Source organism: Macaca thibetana, chromosome 2, assembly GCF_024542745.1.
Source record: "Macaca thibetana thibetana isolate TM-01 chromosome 2, ASM2454274v1, whole genome shotgun sequence".
Classification (NCBI taxonomy): Eukaryota; Metazoa; Chordata; class Mammalia; order Primates; family Cercopithecidae; genus Macaca; species Macaca thibetana.
Genome location: NC_065579.1, coordinates 40,587,354 through 40,610,750, shown reverse-complemented (window position 1 = coordinate 40,610,750; position 23,397 = coordinate 40,587,354). Strand labels below are relative to the sequence as shown.

Sequence of the window (23,397 nt, the reverse complement as noted above, 5' to 3'; positions counted from 1 at the left end):
CTTGGACAGTCCCTTGTGAAGTTTGGCCCTTCATCCTCCACCCCCAGCTCCCCTGTCCTATGGCTTTAGCTACACTTCTGCCTTTTATTGCAAACTCACATTTCCTCCTATCTTGCCTTCCTCCCATCCCCTTCCCAGCCATGCAGCCAGTTCAGAGAGGCCCGACCCCTGTGGCCCTGAACTTCTTGAGGGATGGAGCCAGAACAGAGCCAGTAATAACAGCCATGTGCCACACCCTTCCCCAGCCACTTCAGATTCATCATCTCATTACATTGGCTCACTATTGAATGTGGTGTTGATATTATTATCCTCATTTTCTAGACTGGGAAACTGAGGCTTAGAGGGGTTCAAGGACTTGCCTCTTTCACAGATAGTGAGGGGCAGAGCTAGTGTGTGGACTCTGATTTTTCTGCCCCCAGTGTCTGCTGCATCCTGCCTTTCTACAGTCAAGATGAACTGACTGGAGGGTTTTCTCTTTCTGACTTATACTCAGCTGGAGTCCTGTACTTTTCTCCTAGTCTGGGATGGGGTCCAGGGCACCGGCGCCACTAACCGTTCCTCCTCTCTTCAGGGACCCACGAGGTGCCAAAGGCTGCGGACGCAGAGGAGGACTCTCCAGAGGAAGGTGGGACCTTACTTTCTTTCCTGGGTGTCCAGTGCAGAAACAGATTTTTTGCCCTCCTTCTTGTTTAGTTTCTCTCTACTTAACTGTATCTGAACATCCAAAGCTGGAGTGGAGGGAACTAAGGACATGAAATAGTATTTCTTAACACCTTCTGTGTGCCAGGTATGTGACACGCAGATACTGACATACAATCTGCTGGTTTAGTGATGGGGAAGCCTAGGCCCAGAGAGGTCATTAGCTTGTCCAGAGTCACAAAGCTAGAAGGTAGCTGAGTGAGGTTTTGGAGGGACTTCTGATTCACAGCCTGCCCCACTGACTCTCACCTGTGACTATGCAGAACAGTGGAAGATAACTCGCTGAGTTGTCTTAAAACGGCATTTGCTGTTTTGTTCTACGTTGTGAGTGTGCTGCAGACAGGTCCCACAGGGCCTAACTAATGAGTAGGAATCCACCTCGGCTCCCTTTTCAGAGCACTGGGTATCTGCTGTTTTTATTCACCCTATTCGGTGACTGACTCTGATTCGCAGACCTCTCAACCAGACGTAGCCAAGGGATGCCAAAGAAAAGTGAGAAAAAGAGAGATGCTCCCAGACTGCAAGGAGCTCTTAGGATAGTCAGGGAGAGGAAGCTCCCAGGACAGATGAGTGAGTGCTGACTGGAAAAGCTGCTGACCAGGGCCCATTCGTCTGAGCAAGGCAGCAATGTGACAATTTCAAAGTTCCCCACAGACACGCCCAGACAGGTTTTAATTGTGCCATCAGAGAGCTCATCACGGGGTACTTTATTTTTTAATGTAATGTTTTTCTTTATTTTTGAGATGGTAATCCTTGGGGGAAAAAAAAAAAGGAATGGTGTAAAAGGGTATGCAGTGAGAAGCAGGCCTCCCTTCTGCCCAGCTATCCAGTTTCCTCTCCAGAAGTTTCACTGTTAATGGTTTCTCGTGTATCGTCTCATGCTACATGGGAGTATGTGCAAATATAAGCACATGTGTGTACCCGTTCTCCTCCCTTTTCCCAAATGGGAACACACTGTACACATTGTTCTGCTGTCAGTTGTATTGTTAACAACTTACTTGAGAAATGGTTTCATATCCCTTTAAAGAGAACTGCTTCATTACTTTTTCAGGGCTTTGCAGTCTTCCCTTAGATGGACAAACTAAAATTTATTTAACCAGTTAGTCCTCTGCTGCCTCCCCCTACCCTCCCAGTGCATTTAACCTTGGGATATAGTTGTAAAAATTAGAATTGCATATAACTTTTGAGGAAAGTATCTGTTCAGTGACACAAAGTCCTCAGGTAGGATGAATCACATCTTCAAACAGTGGATGCAGGGTTCTAGAGAGGAGGAGGCTGAGATCGATGAGTCAGGGGGATCCCATGGCCGTGCTCGTGCTGTTACAGTGGAGGTTTTACTTGCTTAGCAGACTGTTTGTCTACCTCTTCCCATCCCAGACCAGCAGGCAACAGCATCACTTGGGAATTTGTTAGAAATGCAGAGTTGTAATTCTCAGACCCCATCCCAGACAAACTGAAGCAGAAACTCTGGGGGCAGGACCCAGCAGTCTGTTTTCACACATTCTCCAGGGCATTCTGATTCTTGCTCAAGTTTGAGAACCATCATGAGACCAGTGGCTGTCTACAACTGGCTAAACATTAAGAATCACCCAGGAAGCTTGAACTGTCTAGAGGACCACGCTACACCCCCACATTACCTAAAGCAGAACATGGAGTGGTTGGGCTCCAGGCATCAGTAGCATTTAAAGCTCCCCAGGTGATTCTAATGTGAAGACAAGGTTGAGGCTCATGTCCTGGTGCAAACTTGATTGAGCAGAACCACGCAGGGTCGGGGGTGAGTGGGTGGTAGGGGAGGGATTGTTATAACCCAGATTTCTGGGTTCCAGCTGTAGAATTTTTGATTCAGTAGGTTTGGAGTAGATGCTGAGAATCTGCATCTCACAAGTTACAGGTAATGCTGATCCTTTGGCTCACAGTTAAAGACCATTGTCCTAGAATCATTGTTTCTCAGGCTTTGCTGTTTATTAGAATATCTAGAGAATTCAAAATATAAATATCAAGTGTTGGGTCCACCTTGAGAAATTCTGATGGAATCAGCCTGGGGTGATTCCAACAGGCAGCCAGCGGTGAAATTCACCACCCTTGATTGTGAGTGAGGTCCTTGGGGGATGAGAGATGAGCTTCGCTGTCCTTAGCATCCAGCCTTAGCCGGATTACACTCATGCTACTTGTTCAGTTAATGTCTACTGAGTGAGTCAAAGGGCTTGGTCCCACTCTTACCACAGAGGCCCCCACGTGGAACCTGAAGAACACTGTAGGATGCCTTTCCTGACTCACCTTGGACTGCTCCTTTGTAGCACTTACCACATTTAATTGTAATTGCTTATTTTGCTAGCCTCAGATCAGTATTTCTTAAAGTATGGTCTGTGGCTTACCTCCATAAGAATCATCTCAATATGTTAAATTGCAGATTCTAGGGCCCTCCCCCAGACTTATAGAATCAGACTCATTGGAGGGTGAGGTGAGGGACTATTATTTTATTTTAATTTTTTTGAGATGGAGTCTTGCTTTGTCACCCAGGCTGGAGTACAGTGGCGTGATCTCGGCTCACTGCAAGCTCCGCCTCCCGGGTTCACGCCATTCTCCTGCCTCAGCCTCCCGAGTTGCTGGGACTACAGGCGCCCACCACCACGCCTGGCTTATTTTTTGTATTTTTTAGTAGACACGGGGTTTCACTGTGTTAGCCAGGATGGTCTCGATCTCCTGACCTCATGATCCGCCCGCCTCGGCCTCCCAAAGTGCTGGGATTACAGGTGTGAGCCACCGCGCCGGGCCGGGACTATTAATTTTTAACCCATGCCCAGGTGATTCTGACATATGCTAAAGTTAGAGGGAGAATCCCCGGCCTAGAGAGTAAACTTGAGGGAGCAGTGATCTGTCTATCTTGTCCACCAGTTTATCACCTGGACCAGAATTGAGCCTGGCATGGAAATGAGATGAGGGTATCAGGTGGGGCTAGGATTAGGCTGGAACCCACAGCAGTGGGGCCTGGAATCTGAGATCAGAAGGGAGCCCAGAGAACAAGCTGCTTTAAGGGCTCAAATGCAAGCTCCAAGTTCTGAGTTAACCTGTGGTAGGACTGACTGAGCCCAGGTCTTGGAGATCCAGACTGGCGGGGGATGAGAAATGTAAAGATGTGTGGAGAGTCCAAGGCAGCGGTACCCAGGAGCAGAAACATCCCAGCTTCTGACCCAAGGATGGACACTCAGGAGGGGTCAGTGGCCCTGGGCTCACAGGCTAGAGACCAGGATCCCTGGCAGTGTGAGGGCTTGGCAGGTGCAGTGGGGCTTTAGGAACAGAGAACTCAGTTGCCCAGGCTGATCTGGGTGATTGTCTCATGCTACAGAGATGGACGACTCCGAGGATGAACAGCAGAAGGTGCTGGCAGCTCTGAGGCATAACCCCACCTTGCTGAAGCACTTCAGACCAATCCTGGAGGACACCCTGGAGGAGAAGCTCGAAAGCATGGGGATAAGGAAGGTGAGTTTCAGGGCCACCGTTTTAAGGGCTGATACCTACGATTTAGACACTAAGCACTCTCAAACAGACAAATGATCGATTGTTCTTTGCATTGTGAGCTCATTCATCTCACTTGGCAGCTCGGGCTCCTTTGGCATCTGCACGCCTTTCTCACTTCACAGTGGCAGTGTGGTATCTTTCCGGTGTTTCTCCAGCAGCTTCTCAAGACTGGCCCTATTTGGCTGGTGATGCTACCCTGAGTCCTCACTGCTCAGTGTTCTCCACTCATTGGTTACTTCCCTCTGTGTCTCTAATTTTTTTGCTAGAGGGAATTTAATTGGCTCAATCTGGCCTATGGACAGGTCCCCCCCTTGGGTAAGTATCCATCTGCAAGCCCATCATCTGTGGTATATGTGGCTGTGTCCACTCAGCAGGTGGCTGTGTGTGGGCATCATTGAAAGCTATGTCTGGCACCAATTATTTGTGGGGTTTTTTTTGAGAAATAACAACATATTTTCCTATAGTTTTTTAGCAGTTACATATATGTATGTATATTTTATTTTGAGATAAAATATCTGAAATTTAATTTTTTTTTATTTCAATGGGTTTTGGGGGTACAGGTGTTGTTTGGTTACATGAATAAGTTCTTAGGTGGTGATTTCTGAGATTTTGGTGCACCCATCACCTGAACAGTATACACTGCACCCAGTGTGTAGTCTTTTATCCCTCGCCACCCCCGTGCTCTTTACCCCAAATTCCAGTGTACCATTCTTATGCCTTTGCGTCCTTATAGCTTAGCTCCCACATATGAGTGAGAACACATGATGTTTGGTTTTCCATTCCTGAGTTACTTCACTTAGAGTAATAGTCTCCAATTCCATCCAGGTTGCGGCAAATGCAATTATTTCGTTCCTTTTTAGGGCTGAGTAGTATTCCATGGTATGTATATATATCACAGTTTCTTTATCCACTCGTTGATTGTATATTTAGGCTGCTTCCACATTTTTGCAGTTGCAAATTGTGCTGCCATAAACATGCATGTGCAAGTATCTTTTTCATGTAATGACTTCTTTTCCTCTGGGTAGATACACAGTAGTGGGATTGCTGGATCAAATGGTAGATCTACTTTTAGTTCTTTAAAGAATTTCCACACTGTTTTCCATAGTGGTTGTACTACTTTACATTCCCACCAACAGTGTAAAAGTGTTCCCTTTTCACCACATCCATGTCAACATCTACTAATTTTTGATATTTTGATTATGGCCATTCTTGTAGGAGTGAGGTGGTATCACATTGTGGTTTTGATTTGCATTTTCCTGGTAATTAGTGATGCTGACTATCCCCGCTCTGGGAAGCTCCCTCCTCATTTAAGGACAGTCTGCAGTCCTTAGGACCTCCAGTGCTGCTACCCAAGGCTTCTGGGCCCGTTCCTCAGCCACTCGTCCTGATCCATTGTCTCCTTGGGTTTGGATTATTCTTGTTTCTCCAGTTCTGTGAGGTGTGACCTTAGATTATGTATTTGTACTCTTTCAGACTTTTTTTTCTTTTTTTTTTTGAGACGGAATCTCGCTCTGTCACCAGGCTGGAGAGCAGTGGCATAATCTCGGCTCACTGCAACCTCTTACTCCCTGGTTCAAGGGATTTTCCAGCCTTAGCCTCCTGAGTAGCTGGGATTACGGGCATGTGCCACCACGCCCAGCTAAATTTTTTTGTGTTTTTAGTAGAGACGGGGTTTCTCCATATTGGCCAGGATGGTCTCGAACTCCTGATCCACCCGCCTCGGTGTCCCAAAGTGCTGGGATTACAGGCATGAGCCACTGTGCCTGACTACAGACTTTTTAGTGTAAGCATTTAATGCTATGAACTTTCCTCTTAGCACTGCTCTTGCTGTATCCCAGAGGTTTTGATAGGTTGTGTCACTGTTATTGTTCAGTCAGATAACTTTTAATTTTCCATCGTGATTTCATTGTTGACCCAACAATTATTCAGGAACCAGTTTTTAAATTTCCATGTATTTGCATGGTTTTGAGGGTTTCTTTTGGAGTTGATTTCCAATTTTATTCCACTGTGATCTGAAAGAGTACTTGATATAGTTTCAATTTTCTTAAATTTACTGAGACTTGTTTTGTGGCCTATCATTTGGTCTGTCTTGGAGAATGTTCCATGTGCTGATGAATAGAATGTATATTCTGTTCATGTTGGGTAGAATGTTCTATAATATCTGTTAAGTCTATTTGTTGTAGGTTATAGTTTAAGTCCATTGTTTCTTTATTGACTTTCTGTCTTGATGACCTGTCTAGTGCTGTCAGTGCAGTCTTAAAATCCCCCACTATCATTGTGTTGCTGTCAATCTCATTTCTTAGGTCTTGTAGTAATTGTATTGTAAATTTGGAAGCTCCAATGTTAGGTGCATATATATTTAGAATTGTGATATTTTCCTGTTGGACTAGTCCTTTTATTATTATGTAACGTCCCTGTTTGTCTTTTTTAACTGCTGTTGCTTTAAAGTTTGTTTTGTCTGCTATAAGAATAGCTACTCCTGCTCGCTTTCGGTATCCATTTGCATGGAATGTTTTTTTCCGCCCCTTTACCTTAAGTTTATGTGAGTCCCAATGTGAGTTTAGGTGAGTCTTCTGAAGACAGCAGAAACTTGGTTGGTGAATTCGTATCCATTCTGCCATTCTGTATCTTTTAAGTGGAGTATTTAGGCCATTTACATTCAATGTTAGTATTGAGATGTGAGGTACTGTTCTATTCACTGTACTATTTGTTGCCTGAATACCTTGCCTTTTTTTTTTTTTCTCATGTGTTATTGTTGTATAGGTCCTGTGAGATTTATGCTTTAAGGAGATTCTCTTTTGGTAGATTTCAAGGACTTGTTTCAAGATTTAGAGCTCCTTTTAGCAGTTCTTGTAGTGCTGGCTTGGTAGTGGCAGATTCTCTCAGCATTTGTTTGTCTGGAAAACACTGTGTCTTTCTTTCATTTATGAAGCTTAGTTGCACTGGATACAAAATTCTTGGCTGATAATTGTTTTGTTTAAGGAGGCTAAAGAATAGGACCCCAATCCCTTCTAGCTTGTAGGGTTTCTGCTGAGAAATCTGCTGTTAGTCTGATAGGTGTTCCTTTATAGGTTACCTGGTGCTTTTGCCTCACAGCTCTTAGGATTCTTTCCTTCATCTTGACTTTAGATAACCTGTTGACTGTGTGCTTAGGTGATTATCTTTTTGTGATGAATTTCTCAAGTGTTCTTTGAGCTTCTTGTATTTGGATGCCTAGGTCTCCAGCAAGGCTGGGAAAGTTTTCCTCGATTATTCCCTCAAAGATGATTTCAATTTTCAAGCTGTTAGATTTCTCTTCTTCCTTAGGAATAACAGTTATTCTTAGTTTTGGATGTTTAACACAGTCACAAACTTCTTGGAGACTTTGTTCATTTTTTTAAAATTCTTTTTCGTCTTTGATGGATTGTGTTAATTTGAAAGCCTTGTCTTTGAGCTCTGAAGTTCTTTCTTCTCCTTGTTTGATTCTATTGCTGAGACTTTTCAGTGTATTTTGCATTTCTCTAAGTGTGTTTTTGATTTCCAGAAGTTGTGATAGCTTTTTATGTATGCTATCTATTTCACTAAAAAATTTTCCTTTCATATCTTGTATCATATTTTTGATTTCTTTAAGGTGGGCTTCACCTTTCTTTGGTGCCTGCTTGATTAGCTTAATAATTGACCTTCTGAATTCTTTTTCTGGCAATTCAGAGATTCGTCTTGGTTTGGATCCATTGCTAGTGAGCTGGTATGATTTTTGGGGGAGTTAAAGAACCTTGTGTTGTCATGTTACCAGAATTGTTTTTCTGGTTCCTTCTCATTTGGGTAGACTCTGTTAGAGGGAAGATCTGGGATTCAAGGGCTGCTGTTCAGATTCTTTTGTCCCATGGGTGCTCCCTTGATGTGGTGTTCTCCCCTTTCCCCTAGGAATGGGGTTTCCTGAGAGCTGAACTCTAGCGATTGTTTTTGATCATCTGGGTTTAGCCACCCAGTAGAGTTACAGGCTGGTACTGGGGAGTGTCTGCAAAGAGTCCTGTGATGTGATCTATTTTCAGGTCTTGCAGCCGTGGATACTATTCCAGCACCTGCTCCGGTGGAGGTAGTAGGGGAGTGAAGTGGACTCTTGAGGGTCTTTGTGTTTTTCTTTTTTTGTTTAGTGCACTAGTTTTGTGTTAGTTGGCCTCCAGCTAGGAGGTGGTGCTTTCAAGCTGTGGCCCTATAGGGAGGAAGCATACTTGCCTACTTGCTCTAGGGACACGTGGTTAAGTATTCAGGTTTCTCAGGTGGTGGGCATGGCCATATAGCTCCTAAGAGATTATGACCTTTGTCTTCAGCTACCAGGGCGGGTAGAGGAAGACCACCAGGTGGGGCCAGGAATAGACATGTCTGAGCTCAGCCTCTCCTTGGGTGAGGCTTGCTGTAGCTGCTGTGGGGGATGAGGGTGTGGTTCCCAGTCCAGTGGAGTTATATTCCCAGGGGGATTATGGCTGCCTCTGCTGAGTCATACAGGTCGCCAGGGAAGTGGGGGAAAGCTGGCAGTCACAGACCTCAGCCCGCTTCCATGCAGCCTGCAGTCCTAAAGTCCGGTCTCACTCTCACTGTGCCCCACCAACAGGACCGAGTCTATTTCCAGGCAGCCGGTGACCAGGGCTGGGAACTTGCCCCAGATCATGAGCCTCCCCATTGAGAAAGCAAGCAGACTCACAGGTCTTTGGCATCTCAGGGAGTCTGCAGCAGTGATCCAGTTCCTTTAAAGGGTCTATGGATTCTCTCTCCAACTAGTATTTGAATGCCATTGTGCTTAACCAGAACATGTATGTTATTGTTAGAAGCACCAATGAAATCTATTATTAAATAAAAACACACCTGTTATTAAATTAGCCAAGCACTACACTATTGGAAATACTATTTGTGTACAGTAAGTTAGAAAAAAATCAAATAGACAACTAGGGTTATTTTAGGAAGAATGCTCACTGCTTTGATTGTTTTCAACTACTGACTACTCTAACTTTGGCTCTATATTTATACTTGATTAAGACGTTCCTTTCTAACCTTGCATGAATCCTCATCTTGGATTCAGATGCCTCCCTAGACCCTCCCATGGGCTCTGGGTGGATGTCAAAAGCTTGAGCAACTTTCAGTAGGTCTTGAAAGGGACCTGAATTGTGTTTACAGCAGTTTAGTTTTTTAAACATTGTTAGCCATGGACAGTGTGTTTGGCATAATAATGGTAATCAGGGGTACAAAAATGAGCAAGCTATGGTCTCTCATCCTAGGATTCAGTCAGATGTAGAAAAGCATGTTCCAACGAAGTCCCTTCTGCTATGATGTGGTTAGAATTGTGATGCAGTCCTTTGCATTATCCTGCTGTGCACATTTTGATGGTGCTCTCAAACCCCAAACCACTGCACTTTCAGCAACTTTGAAGCCGCTGCTTACCCTTCTCTGATCCTCATTTCATGCCCCCGACTCCTGCAAGAAAAGCCCAGGCACTGATCGCAGACTCCCAGGCCAGCAGCAGCAGGTGTGAGAGGCTTAGGGGAAGGAGAAGAAGAGTAGCCTCTGTCTGTAAAGGTGAACTCCTGTCTCCTCTAGGATGCAAAGGGAATCTCGATTCAGACTCTCAGACACCTGGAATCCCTGCTGAGAGTCCAGCGGGAGCAGAAGGCCCGGAAGTTTTCTGAATTTCTGAGTCTGAGGGGAAAGCTTGTCAAGGAAGTCACCAGCAGAGTGAAGGAGAGACAGGAGAATGGCGCTGTGGTGTCCCAGCCAGATGGGCAGCCTTCAGGTACACTGGGGAGAGGGCTCGCTCAGGGCTGTGACCTGGAAGGGTCCCATTCTTGCCAAGACTTGTTTGCACATGAGGCGGGTATAGTCTTTGTCCCTTAGGGGCACTTCTCTGAAGGGCTGAGCTGGTAGGGTTCTCACAGGTGACTGAGTCCAGAAGTTCTCTGTTGAGGAAATAGGATCTGGGGTGGGAGTGGGGGCATTTGTCCAGGGTCACTCAGGGAAGTTGGAGGAGAGCCGGAGCTGGAGCCTGTTGTCAGCCTGAACTGTCCCTGTGCAGACATGCTGCCTCCCATAGCACCTTCTTTCTGCACTGCTTGGCTTGCTGCGACCACAGTTGAGTGTCTCTTCAACAGAGAGCAGCCTATTCAGTTTCTGGCTCTACACACCAGGTGTGCCAGCCTGGGGAGGCAGGCAGAGGCCTGGGAACGTTGGAGCTGCAGGTGGAGGCAAATATCAATCAAATGTAAACTTCCACACAGCTCAGATAGCCCCTGCTCTGGCCATGGGAGGGCATGAGAGGCTGGGCCAGTTCTGCACACGGATGAATTCTCAGAGCTCAGAGTTAGTTCTTTGGGCCAGGTCATAGCTGCTACTTTACCATTTGTCCATGCTCTGGGGGTCATGACAAAAGAAGGCCCTGTGGTTCTGGTGGAACACTAAATTCTGTGGACCAGGACCCTTGAGTCTGTTCTTATGGAGCAAGGGTATTTGTGTTCCCAGGTTTGAGAGCCCCCTGTTTCTAGAAGGTTCCCAGAGGCCCTGGGCTGCTGTGATTGGAGGCTCTGGGGAGGGCTTCAGTGGGTCTGGTCTGCTTATGCAGGGTGCTGTCCTGCTCCTTTTACTTTGTCTCCTCAGTCAGGGACATGTGCGGCCAGAAGGAGGCTAGTTCTGTATCTCCTGTGTCCAGGAAGAACCAACCTGAGCTCTTCATGCAAAAAAATTTTGCAGAGTATGGCCCAGGTATCTCTGAAGATATGAGAGATGATTTTAGTTGCTACATCTACCAATCATTTTATAATTTATTTTTATTTTCCCTCATGTGAATTAGGAGAAAATAACACTAACATAGCAATCCTGTGAGCTCATGGAAATTATTACTTGGACAAGTACAAAGCAGGTATTTTGTGTTTAAAAGCATTGTCATTTTGGCATGAAAATATGGTAAAAAATGAGTTGACCTGGGAAACTATAATATTTAGTTGAAACTTCTGGTCTTAAAATCTCTAAGGAAAGGATGGTTTTTAGTCTTACACAGAAATCTCAGACAGAAGGGTATTTGTCCTGGTTGCCAATCTGCTTTTCATGCTCCAATTTAAATGTACATCCCTTTGCTCATTCAGTCAAATGGTCATTCATTCATTTGCCCACTCATTCATTTAGTTCAGTACTTGCTGAGGTTGACTGTGTGCCAGGGCCTGCCACCTCACCTGGGAAACCAGCCAGGACCAGGTGACATGATGGAGCCAAGCACAGGGGTGGTGGGAGCTCAGAGGAGGGAGGGGACAGGGACTTGGGGAGGATTAATGGAAAAACCCTTGGAACGCTGGCTTCCAGGAGACAGCAAAGGTATCTTGCTCCTTCTAGGTACTACGCCCCACCCACTCCCACACACTTTTGTTCCTGTAGTAAAAAAGCCAGGAGGGAGAGCCCCCTTCACTGCCTTTCCCTTTCCCTGGCCCTGAGATTCTGCCTTCTGTGGAGATGTTACTGAGGTGTGAGATGAGCGCTGTGTTTTTGTGGCATTTTGTAGACCTTTCCTTCCAGCTCTGCACCTTTATTCTTTTCCTGGGTCCTGCAAGTGCTGTCTTAATGCTCACCTCTCATTTCTGCTCAGACCCTGCCTCTTCTCTTGTCTGGGGCAAGGTTGTGGGAGGTAGCAGTGAGGGCCCAAGATTGAGGCAGACAGACAGCCTGGGTTTGTATTCACCACTTTCTTCCGTGGAGCTGAGGGCAAGCCTCTGTAGGGAAAAGGATAGCCTCTGAAGATGCTCGGGGGCCACGTGGTTGTAGGTAAAGTGCTTTTCTTGGTATCTGGTGCATAGTCATGGGAAACTATTGTTGTTTTCCCCCAGCAAGCTTGTCTTTGTCTTCCCCTTCTCTTTAGTTCACTCTTTCCTGAAAGCTCCACTTCTGAGTAGACACATTGACTGAGAGCAGTGCACAGCTGGCCCTTGAACAACGCAGGGGCCAGGGGTGCCACCCCCCTATGCAGTTGAAAATTTACGTGTAACTTTTGACTGCCCCAAAACTTAACTACTCATAGCCTGCTGTTGACCAGAAGTCTTACCGACAACATAGACTGTTAACACTTATTTTGCATGTTATATGAATTATATGCTGTATTATTACAATAAAGTAAGCTCGAGAAAAGAACATGTTATTAAGAAAATCACAACGAAGAGCAAATATGTTTACTCTTCGTTAAGGGGAAGTGGATCATCATAAAGGACTTCATTCTTGTCATCTTCGTGTTGAGTAGGCTAAGGAGGAGGAGGAAGAGGAGGGGTTGCTCTTGCTGTCTTATGTGGCAGAGTCAGTAGAAAATCCATGTACAAGCGAACCCGTGGCTGTTCAAACCCACGTTGTTCAAAGGTCAACTGTATTTCAAACATTTTTTGATCTTGAATTACTGTAAGAAACTCATTTTACATTGTGACTCAATCTACACATGTCTGACTCCCTGTGATGCACTCTATCTCTTCTCTTTCCATAAAAACTTGCTGATCCCAGACCTCTCTTCTCAGCTATAGGTCTTGATGCGATTTGGAAAACAGAGGGGCTGTGTCCAATTGCCTGCCTTAGTAGTGCCTTGCCCCAGGTTGCATTTGGGAGGAGGTTTGAGTGGATCTTGATGGTTCATGCAGTCCTGCGGCGACCTCTGGTGGCAGCGTGGTCTTCCTGCAGGGCTGCCTGCACTGCCGCAGCTGTAGTGTGGGTTGGGGAGAGGGTAGCGGTCTTGGTGAAGTCCATCTAGGACTGCTGAGTTCCTCTTCAGGCCCGCGGACTCCTGCTGGTCTATAATGACAGCATGACTCTGGAGCACCCAGCTGCTCTCTTGGTCTCTGAGGAAACTGTGGAACTATGGTCCCAGCCTTGAATCTGGCCAGCAGCAGAACACCTGATTTGGCAGCAATTGTGAAATCTGCTGTGGTTATTACAGCACAGAGAGGGAGTGATTGTCCATTTCCAGGGTGTTGGAGCCGCTTTCTCCCTTCTCTTAGGCTTGAGACCCAGCATGGGTGTCCTCCAAAAGTCATTCCTTTCTGTGTTTCCAGTCAAAAGCCAGCAGAGCACACTGGTCACCAGAGAGGCCCAGCCAAAGACCAGGACCCTGCAGGGGGCCTTGCCATCCACGCCAGCAGAGCCGCCCCCACCAACTCGTCAGAGCCATGGCAGCCATGGCTCCGGCCTGACCCAGGTGTCCACCCCGGCTCCACGCCCCAGAGTGCATGGACCCTCCAGCACCCCTCCTTCCTCGGGGCCTGGGATGAGGTGAGCCCCAGACTCTGCCCTCTCACCCCACCTGCAGTGGCGGCTCCTGGCTTCAGGCAGCCCTGTTCTGGGCTCCCTCCGGGCTTCTGCAGATAGGTGGGGGGCAGATACATGTGAACAGAAGGTGCCTCAGGTAGGGTCCAGTCTGGGCTCTGGACTTGAGAACCTGTGCTCCTAGCCAAGACAAACCCACCCTCCCCTTACCTATCTCCTCCCCCAAGCCCGTTTCCACTCCGGAGGGGCGGATCCTCAGACAGGCAGGGCTCTACTAAGGGAGAAGCTGGTGTGGCTGCTGCACTCCACGGGTCTCCTAGCTATCTTCTGGGCCTGAGGGAGGGAGCAGGGCTGCCCTGAGCCCACCAAGCCAGCTTGCAGCATGATGAAGTTTGGCTTTCAGTGTTTTCTTTCTGGCCCATGCATCCCTCATTTCTTCTCCTCCTCATGGCAGCACGCCCCCGTTCAGTTCTGAAGAGGACTCAGAGGGAGACCGTGTGCAGCGTGTGTCTCTACAGCCTCCGAAAGTTCCTTCCAGGATGGTGCCTCGGCCCGAGGATGACTGGGACTGGTCTGATACAGAGACCTCAGAGAATGCCCAGCCCCCTGGCCAGGGCTCAGGTGAGCTGGCACCTTCGGGTGAGTGGGCTGGGACCACGGGTGAAACCCTTCTCCAGCCCAGATTTCTCGAGGCTCCAGAAACACCCTTCAGCTTCCTTTAGGCTTTCTGATTTGACATCTCTTTCTCTATTTGGCTTCGAGAGGATGGTCCTCCTTCGCCTCAAATTTTTTTTTTTTTCTGGGATAGCAGAGATATCAGGAGAAAGCTAGAGTTTGAGCAAGGTTTATTTTACCCCTTGTTTTGTCATCAAATTGTTGACTGTGGGAGGTCAAAGGGAGCCACTCATCTCTTTTCTCCTCCATGTTCTTTCCAGTAGAGAATAAACACAGTGGCCAGCCACGGGTGATCAAAGCCTCGCTCTAATAGTGGTGACAGGGCCCAGGAATGCCTGAGGCATTGGCTTTCTGTTAGGGCTGGATTAGAGGAACAACCAGCACTTGAGGCCAAAGTGGGGGCCCCTCCAGTCTCCCCGAATCCAGATCCTGATCTTACTTGTGCACAGGGCTGGGTTTGCAAAGCAGACCCTGAATGTGTAAGACCTTAAACAGGCAGCTGTAGGGTGCACTCCAGCCCGGCTCAAACCCAGCCATAGGGGCGGGGAGGCTCTGAGAGAAAGAGCTGGCACTGTTTTCTGGATCAGCGGCCCTCCTTCAGGTGCGCCGTGGCCCAGGGTGTGTTGCAGGCCCACCCCTCTGCTTGGCTTCTTCTGTGAGGAGAGGGTAGGATGTGGGGAAGAAACTGGGAGGGCGTTTCTCCTATCCTTGTCCATCCTGGTGAGGAGAGCAGAAGTTCCCTCCTTCTGTGCAAGCTCGAGGCGTGAGAGAAGGCTCTCCCCTCTGTGTTGGTGTTTCTGGGTGCTCACCGAGTGCTCAGCTCTGTGTGGATCTCTTCGCACGAGTCTCCTCGTTTACTCCTCACAGCACTGATGAGGGAAGGCTGAGCCACACACGTCGTGACGGAAGTTGAAACTAAGCCTCATAGACATTATGACTGGCCCAAGACCGCAGAACGATGTCATGGCAAGTTGAGATTCTGTATGATGTTTTTGAAGTTAATGTGTTAGAGTCACGTTTATTTATTTAATTGTAAACTAATTTTTTTTTTCCCCAGAAAGAGCTGCCTTTAGCTGTGTTCCAGATGTTAAGAATATCCCCATAGTCTTTTATGCTGTTTGAGTTCGTTAGCACCGATCAAGAGTTGATGGTCCTAGAGTTAAATACCACAGTGGTCAAAGTAGCCTCCAGGGCAAACCTCAGTTACAACTTGAAGGGAAAACAGTTTGCTACCATGAACATTTTGACAAATATAGTTTTCTATAACACATAGACTGTAACAAGCATAACTTTTTGCAACAACTCAATTGTGAAAAATGTGGCTTCCCAGCAAAGCTTGAGACAGAGGAGGCAGCCACAGACAGTCAGTCAACCTTTATAGCAGGCTGCCTTTGGGCCACGCAGCCTGTTTCATCATACGGGGAAGCTCTTTGCCCTTTTCAGCCAAGAGACTTAGAAATTCAACGTGTTGATGGAAAGGGTATTGTAGAGACCTGAGCTAACTGTCATGGTAACTGGAATGAAAATATTCATTCAATGTATTATTTTCTGTCTAACAGGTTGCAATGACTAGTTGAGCATCCTTCTTTTCAAAACAACTGTCTACTCCCATTCTTTCAAGATTTTCCTATCAAACTGCCAACTGAGGCCTGCAGCTTCTGGCTTCAGTTGTATTTTCTAGCCAAGACTGAGTTAAAGAATAAAGAATGTGGAATTTAGAGTTTTGTCTTGCCAAGGTCAGTAAGTAGAAACTCTGGGATGTCAGGCTAGGCTTGCAGTCTGCAAAGTTCTTGCTCCTAATAGACTCTGCAGCACTTGGCCATGTTTACAGCATAAGCCAAGCCTGCCAGTCCATCAGAATTCGCCAGAAACAGATCTCTGGAGAAGTATTGATGCCCTGCCAGGCGAGGGCAATAGGGTGGCAAGGTCTTGGGACTGGGAGTTAGGAATCTTCAGAGAAAGTCCTGGCTCTGCCACTTGCTACCTGCTTGTCCTTGTGCAGGTGGTTTCTGCTCCTTTGTTGTAAAATGAGGTATTTGGACAAGGTGATTAATGAGAGGGTGAGGAAACAGTGCCTGCTACATCATAGGCCTTTAACAAACATTTCTTGAATGAATCAGTGAGCCAAGGGCTGTTGTAGCTCCAAAAGTCAGCTCAGACCTTGATTTCGTTTGAATCGTAGAAGACTGTAGTTAGCTTCCTGCTTCTTGGTCATTCCTGAGGTTCATACATCACCTTGGTGTGCCAGGCACCAGGGATCTATTGATGATCTCTGTCACTGCTTAGCTCCCGCTTCCTGCATGGACTTTGCAGAAAGTCATTCTTGCCTGCAGCCCTCATGTACTAATCTTTATGATATTTCTTCTTGTCTCTGTGTGAAGATGTTGAGGAACTAAGTGCATGCTAGTGATACAGCTCATTTCCCATACTGAGCAGAGGTCCTGCCTCAGCCTCTCCTTAGAGGGAAGCACAGCTTCCTAAGTCTCTGTCACTAGCCATGTCATTAAGTTTGCACCGTCACATTTTCCGAATATGCCAAGCCTCTGTTCACTCGGCACCCATTGGCCTGGCCTTCTCTGTCTCCTTTTTTGTGGTTGCCCAGCCTTCTTCCTCCTGACCCTTCTGCTCATTCCCTCTATCCACACTGGAGCCTGGACGCATGACCCATAAAACTGAAATGCTCATTTTCTAGGCTTCTGCCACTGACACAGCCACTTTTTCCCCTTCCAGGAACACTGGTGCAGTCGATGGTCAAAAACCTGGAGAAGCAGCTAGAAGCTCCGGCAAAGAAGCCTGCTGGAGGGGTCAGTCTGTTTTTTATGCCCAATGCTGGGCCGCAGAGGGCTGCCACACCAGGAGGGAAGCCTCAGGTAGGATGTAGGATGCTTAGAGTTCACCCTGCAATTCCCTACAGAACCAGCTCTGAGTTTGGGGGGCCTGGGGTGAAGGTTGGGGAGGGTCCAGCAAGTGTCATCCTTTGCCCTAGTGGGACGTCGCAGGTGACCTCCCTCTGCCCTGTGCACATGGAGAGATGGCCAGTTTGGAATACTTGTGTCCAAGTTAACATTAAAAAGCCTTTTGGTTCATTATACAAGCAATGCTCAGTAAGTTTGGATTCTTCCATCTCCTGCCTCTCGAGAGCCTCGGAGCTGACTCTGTGCCTGGCTTCCTGCAGCAACTGCTCTTCCAGTCCGGTCTCATCCTACAGTGGGCTCCTCCCCAGTGCCTCTGCCACGGACCCTAAGACAATATGTGTGTGGAGCGGACTCCCCGAAGGGTGGTACTGGAGTGGCCTCGCATAGCACATCAGAGTCAGTAACAGCACAAGACGGGAGTATTTAGATACCTGTTTTAGAAACCTGAGCCTTGCGTCAGACTGTAGCCACCATGAGATTTTCAGACTTAGAGCTCAGACGTTGAGCTTCCCTGGCATCACCAGACCTTCCTCACTGCCCCTGTCTCCTCCGTCAGGGAACAACTTGCACACTGCTGTTATTTTTCAAGCGGAAAACTTCAGAGCTCCCTTTACTTCGCACTCCTTTCTCACCTTTCTCCATCAAAAAGGTGCATCCTGGGGTAATCAGTGCTATTGCTCTAAAATTTGGTAGTGGTGGGCAACCATTCTTGGGTTTTTGATAGCACTCCCTGCTGTTTACCATGGTGTGTTTGGTTTATCACACGGCTCATGTATGTTTGTGAGTAATGCATCCAAATGATTGAGAAGAAAAAACTTGTTCCTTTTTCCCAATTGTGAAAGAGCACCAACAGCCCCAAACAGATTGAGGCGCTGCTCAGAGCATGCTTGCTGCCCTGCACCCTGCATGCGTTCTGATTGGTCGCCTTACATTCCTGGAGAAAATGCACAGGATGGCTTGTATCAAAGCCCAGGTGGCCAGCAGGGGCAATGAGGACTCCAGAGGGGAAGGCCTGGGCTGCTACGCAGGTGGCTGTGGTCAGGGTCGACTCTGTGGTCAGAGTCCCTTGGCCGACTCTGAGCTGTCCTGCTGGCTGCAGCGCAGACCCTTCCAGGCTGAAGGACTCCCAAGCTCCTCTCATGCTCCTTCAGTCAGGATGTTTACCAGGCCTGAGGGAACCCGTCTGAGAGGAGGCGGGTCATTAGCCCACAGTGCATTCAGCTCGAGAACTTGGAACGGTGGAGTTTCTGGGCTTCTGGCTCTGTCAAAGAGGGAGTTAAAAATCTGCACAAAGTTGAAGTGAGAACGAGAGCAACCTGCTCTGCACATAGGCCTTTCCAAGGCGCTGCCTGGGTTTGGTTAGTAGAATTTCAGGGGTATTTGAAATCACCGTGATCCCAGGTCACTAAAGCAGGTTCTCAAAGGCAGGAAGACTTGAGAAGGCAGGAGGAGTAGCGTCTCCCTTTGGCTTCCTTCCCAGTGTGCATTTGTCCCCATTTCCGTTCTGCATTCCCATCCTGCAATGTGCTTAGCTCTCAGCCACCCTCCTCCCTTATCAAAATGTATTTTCTTCTCCCCTTCACCCCCTGCAGCTTTCTGAAGATGAGAGTGACTTGGAAATCTCCTCCTTGGAAGACCTTCCTCTGGACCTGGACCAGAGAGAGAAACCCAAGCCCTTGTCTCGCTCAAAGCTCCCCGAGAAGTTTAGCAGTGGTCCGCAGAGCTCCAGCCAGCCCAGGGTCCCTGCCTGGTGATTCACCCCAGAGGCTGGCTGGCCAGACGGTTAGCCTGGCTGGGGCCAGCTCAGGTCCACTCCAACAGAAGAGGCTGCTGGGCCTCTTGTCTTCACAAACAACTATGAGATCATCCTCTTGGAGAGAAGCAGTGCAGGGAACGGATATGATCTCATCCCTCCTGACCTGTGAGGGGCCCTGCTGTAGAGCACCACAGGTGCCTGATTAGGAGCCCCTGGTCCCAAGGCTTGAGAAAGGGTTAAAACAGAACCTCCAGGTAGTTTTCTTCCTCTACCTCCGTGTCCCCCTGAGACTGAAAAGAGTCACTAGCTCTCTTTTCCCAAGCCTTTTATAAAACTGCAGGAACACTGTGGAGATGGGTCCTATCTGCAGTCCTTTTGGGGACATATGCCTCAGTCAGTCATTCTGTGATTGATCCAAAATTATTTACTGAGTGCCTGCCTACTCTGCGTCAGGCTCTCTAGCCTCTCACTACTGAGTTAGGGTGCAGGCCGAGGCTGGGGCAGAATGTCTGCAGCCAGTGCCAGCACAGGGTAGTAATCTAGTGGCAGAGAACAGGGTGTTACGGGGAGCATATGAAAGGCCATCCAGCCCAGCCTGGGTGACCCTGGAGAGTTTCCTAGGGTTGTGATATGTGGCAGGCCTACTCATGGATGGGAAGAGAGGAGGGCCACTTGGCTGGACCTTGTATCCCCAAGGGACCACACGTGTATTTTTTGATATTCCAAAATCAGGTTTTATACATAGCTGTTGTATATTTGTAGTGTGAAAAACATTAATATATTATATGCAAACGTTTAAATATAGTATGATGTTTTTAACTCTGGTATGTATTTCATTATTTTTGGAGCTTTCAAGGGGTTGGGAGGAAAGGAAGCAACTGCATCTTAATTGTGTCAGTTTAGGTCTTTTGGGACACAGTTGCCAAGATGGAGTCATTGAGGAGCCGCACTTGGGAAAGAAAAGGAGGTGGAGGCAGGATCCGGTGGGGAAAGGCCACAGAGTGCAATGTACACCTGACCACTGTGAACAGAAAGAGAGAAGGAAGCTAGTGGAGCCAGGAGAACTCAGGGCATCGATATGGGGTTGACAAGGTCTCCACTGACCCAGTGGGGAGCTCCTGAGCAAGAACCGCCCACTTGGGAGTCCCCCTTTGTTCAGAAACGTCCAGGCCCTCATTCCTGCCCCGCACTTGGCCATCGGCTGGGGTGGCCTGGACTCAATGAGACCTCGACTTGAAAGCTGGAGTGAACCTTGGTGTGAACCTGCCAGTCAATTTCATTTCTCCTGGTTGAATGGCAATTTTTTTTTTTTCCTGAAAGGGAGACCCAGCAAAGAACCTCCATCCCTGACACAGCAAAGATCTATTTTTAACTTTTTGCTATGGAAAGTTTCAAACACATATATGAGTAAAGGGAAGAGTGTGATGAACCCATGTGCTCATCATTGGGCTTCAAATATTATCAACTCAACTTAAGGTCAATCTTGTTTCGTCTATTACCACCTCCACCTCACCCAGACTGCCTTTGGCCTTTGGGTGATCCTGACACCTGGTGAGGACTTGAAGTTCTCATAGGAAGGTGATGGAGGAAACGCACTTCGGGAAGCAAAAGGGGTCTGGTGGTGGGGTAGGGCGGCTGGGGGAGGGGCAGGCTGGGGTGTTGTGGTACAAAGGAAGCTGCTCAGTGAGGAAGCTCAGGAGAGCTGCAGAGCTGATGCTTCCAGACCAGCCCACAATCTTGGTGCGATGGGAGTTGATGAGTAATTGCCTGATGAGTAAAAGCCTGGAGCAATTACTCCAGGCTTCCTGTGCTTCTGTGGGGTACCTCTGAGTTTCATTCTGCACGGTTTCTCAGAGTCCCTTGTGGGACTGAGTGCTAGTTCTCACTAATATGCAGTTACTATTATTAATGCATAGTTCATTGGTCTTCCTCTTTTCTGTTTCATTTTTCTCACTCCCTCACTTCTTTCTCTTATGAGCACCTCTGAGATAAATTAATCTGCACCCAAGTCCTTGTTTCTAGCTCCACTTTCGGGGGAACGCAAGTGCAAACAGTAAATGTGTTTGTACGTGTGTGCACACACTGGTGATGATTATCAATGAGAATGTCTCTGTTCTTAAATGTTCATCATTACATTATATGTTTCCAAATGGATTTTTCTATCTACTTTGGAGGGTTTGACTAACATATCTTTGGTGTTTCTATGCTGTGTTCACCCCTCCCCATTTTCAAGTATATTTAAAAATTCTTTAGTGAGTTGTATTAGGTCTCAATAGAAACAGAACCAGTAGGATGTATAGATAGATAGATACTTATGGGTATTTATTAGCCAGTGTCCCTAATAAGTGACAGGGGATCTATTAAGCGAATTAACTCATGCGATTACGGAGGCTGAGAAGTCACGGCATAGGCTGTCTGCAAACTGGAGAACGAGGGAAGCTGGTAGAGTGGCTCAGTCTAAATCCGAAAGCCGGAGAACCTGGGACTGTTGTGCAGGTCCTTGGGTGCAAAGGCCAGAGAACCTGGAGTTCTGACATCCAAGGACGGAAGCTGAGTGTCCCGACTCCAGAGAGAGAGCTCTTCTATCCAGGCCTGCAGCAGATTGGATGGTCCCCCCACAATGGGTGAGGGCGGATTTTCCTCACTCAGTTTACTGATTCAAATGCTAATCTCTTCTGGAAGCACCTTCTCAGACCTACTCAGAAATAATGCTTTACAGCTGTCCAGGTACCTCTTAATCTCATCAAATTGAACCTAAAATTAACCAGCACAAGATTTGCCAGAACTATGGAACATATGTAATAGATCATTTAAAAATTATACAAATGATAAGATTGATACAGAAAAATTAGAAAATACAGATAATCAAAAAGAATATAACCCACAAATTAGTCAATTATTGTTAACATCTAGATAGACATGCGCTGGTGAAGAAAAAACTCCCTCCTAGGGTTCAACTATATTCTTCTCTAGCTTGATTTTCCTCCTGGAAAACAGATTACAAATGTCTTTATATCATTACACATGCACATGTCAGTACATATAAATATAAGACAGTTATATTTAATGGCCACCTAGTATTCCAGGCAAAGATTACAAAATTTTTTTTAACCAGACATTTCTACTTTTTGCATTTTATATATAATGAAGTGATTAAAAAATGTGTATATGTGTCTTTGTGCACTTGATTAAGATTTCCTTAAAATAATTTCTTAGAAGTAAGGTTGCTGGGCCAACATAATAATGAAAGCCAGCTCCATATGCCAGGCACTGGTCCAAGTTTGGTACAAATATTATGACTTAGCCTCACAGCAGCCCTTGAGGTGGATGCCACTGTTATAGTACATGCTTTTTATGGGCTAGGAATTGAGGTACACAGCAGCCAAGAAACTTGCTTTGGGTCCTGCCACCAGTGAGTGGTGTGACTGCAATCTGGCTTTGGCAACCTGGCCCTGGAACTCTAGCTCCTTTCCCCATGTACTTTTCTTACATATTGCCAAATGCTTTCCAGAAAACTGGAGCCAATTTAGTCTACTAGTGTTTGGAGCATACAAGAAAGCTAGTTTTTGCATTCCTTTGCTCCCAGGGATATCATTAATCTTTCAAAGTTTTGGCCACGTGATACGTGAAAAATGAAACCTCACCTTTTAAGAAACTTGCATTTTTAATATTTCTTCTAAAGTAAAATTCTTTTTTATTTCTTTTCATATTGGTTGTTGCTATGTCTTCTTTTATGAGTTGCCTGTAGTTCACTTTTCTTTTTGCTGTTTTATCTTTTTATTATGAAAAATTTCAAGCGTATATAAAATAGAATTGTGTAATGACCTTGGTGTTCCTGTTACTCAGTTTTAACCATTATCAACACATAGAGAATCTTATTTCCTGTGTATCTTTCACCAAATAATATTGTATATTTTAATATACTGCATATTATTCCAAGTAATTTACATGTAATACTACATATTATTCCAAATAATGTCATTATATCTACAAGCATTTCTGTATGTGTCTCTAAAAGATACTTCCTTTTAAAAAATAACCACTGTACCACCATCACACTACAACAAAAATCAGTACTTTTTTTCTAAATGTCGTCAAATATCGATTCAGTATCCACAATTCCTCTGTTTTACTACACATATTTGTCTTTTTTTAATCTATAGATTCCTCTTCCATTCTTCCCTCCTTTCCTCTCTTCCTTTCCCTTTTCCTTCCCCATGATTTTTATTATTTTGACGGTTGCTGAATAAATCAGATTGTTCATCTTGTGAAATTCCCCACAGTCTGGGTTTTGCTGATTGATTACTGTGGTGGCATTTAATGTATTCCTCTTTCTCCTGAACTATCTGTAGATTTGTAGTTAGAGCTAAATGCTTGATCAGGTTCAGCTTTGACTATTCTTTTGTGTTTTGGCAGGACTCTTCATCGGTGGTTTTGTGTGTCTCCATCAGGAGACACAGAATATCTTTTTTTCCTTTCTTGTGATGTTGATGATGGCATTGATGATAGACATTGATGATCATTGATCATTACCATCTTTTTTTTTTTTGAGACAGAGTCTTGCACTGTCACCTGGGCTGG

General features: G+C 46.4%; 1 protein-coding gene across 8 annotated transcripts in view; it reads left to right on the top strand.

Moving 5' to 3' along the window:
• DZIP1L (DAZ interacting zinc finger protein 1 like) overlaps positions 1 to 19,635 on the top strand; it is a 54,953-nt gene extending 35,318 nt beyond the window's left edge. For 4 of the 8 annotated variants that reach the window (XM_050779684.1, XM_050779683.1, XM_050779682.1 and 1 more), the window contains 6 exons: positions 572 to 625; positions 4,046 to 4,179; positions 9,790 to 9,982; positions 13,260 to 13,476; positions 13,925 to 14,091; positions 16,876 to 18,744. In XM_050779684.1, the coding sequence (XP_050635641.1) occupies positions 572 to 625; positions 4,046 to 4,179; positions 9,790 to 9,982; positions 13,260 to 13,476; positions 13,925 to 14,091; positions 16,876 to 17,447 (1,337 nt within the window). In that variant the 3' untranslated portion in view covers positions 17,448 to 18,744. The other 4 variants (XM_050779686.1, XM_050779685.1, XR_007723354.1 and 1 more) reach the window with 3 other exon arrangements.
• The last annotated feature ends 3,762 nt before the right edge of the window (positions 19,636 to 23,397 follow it).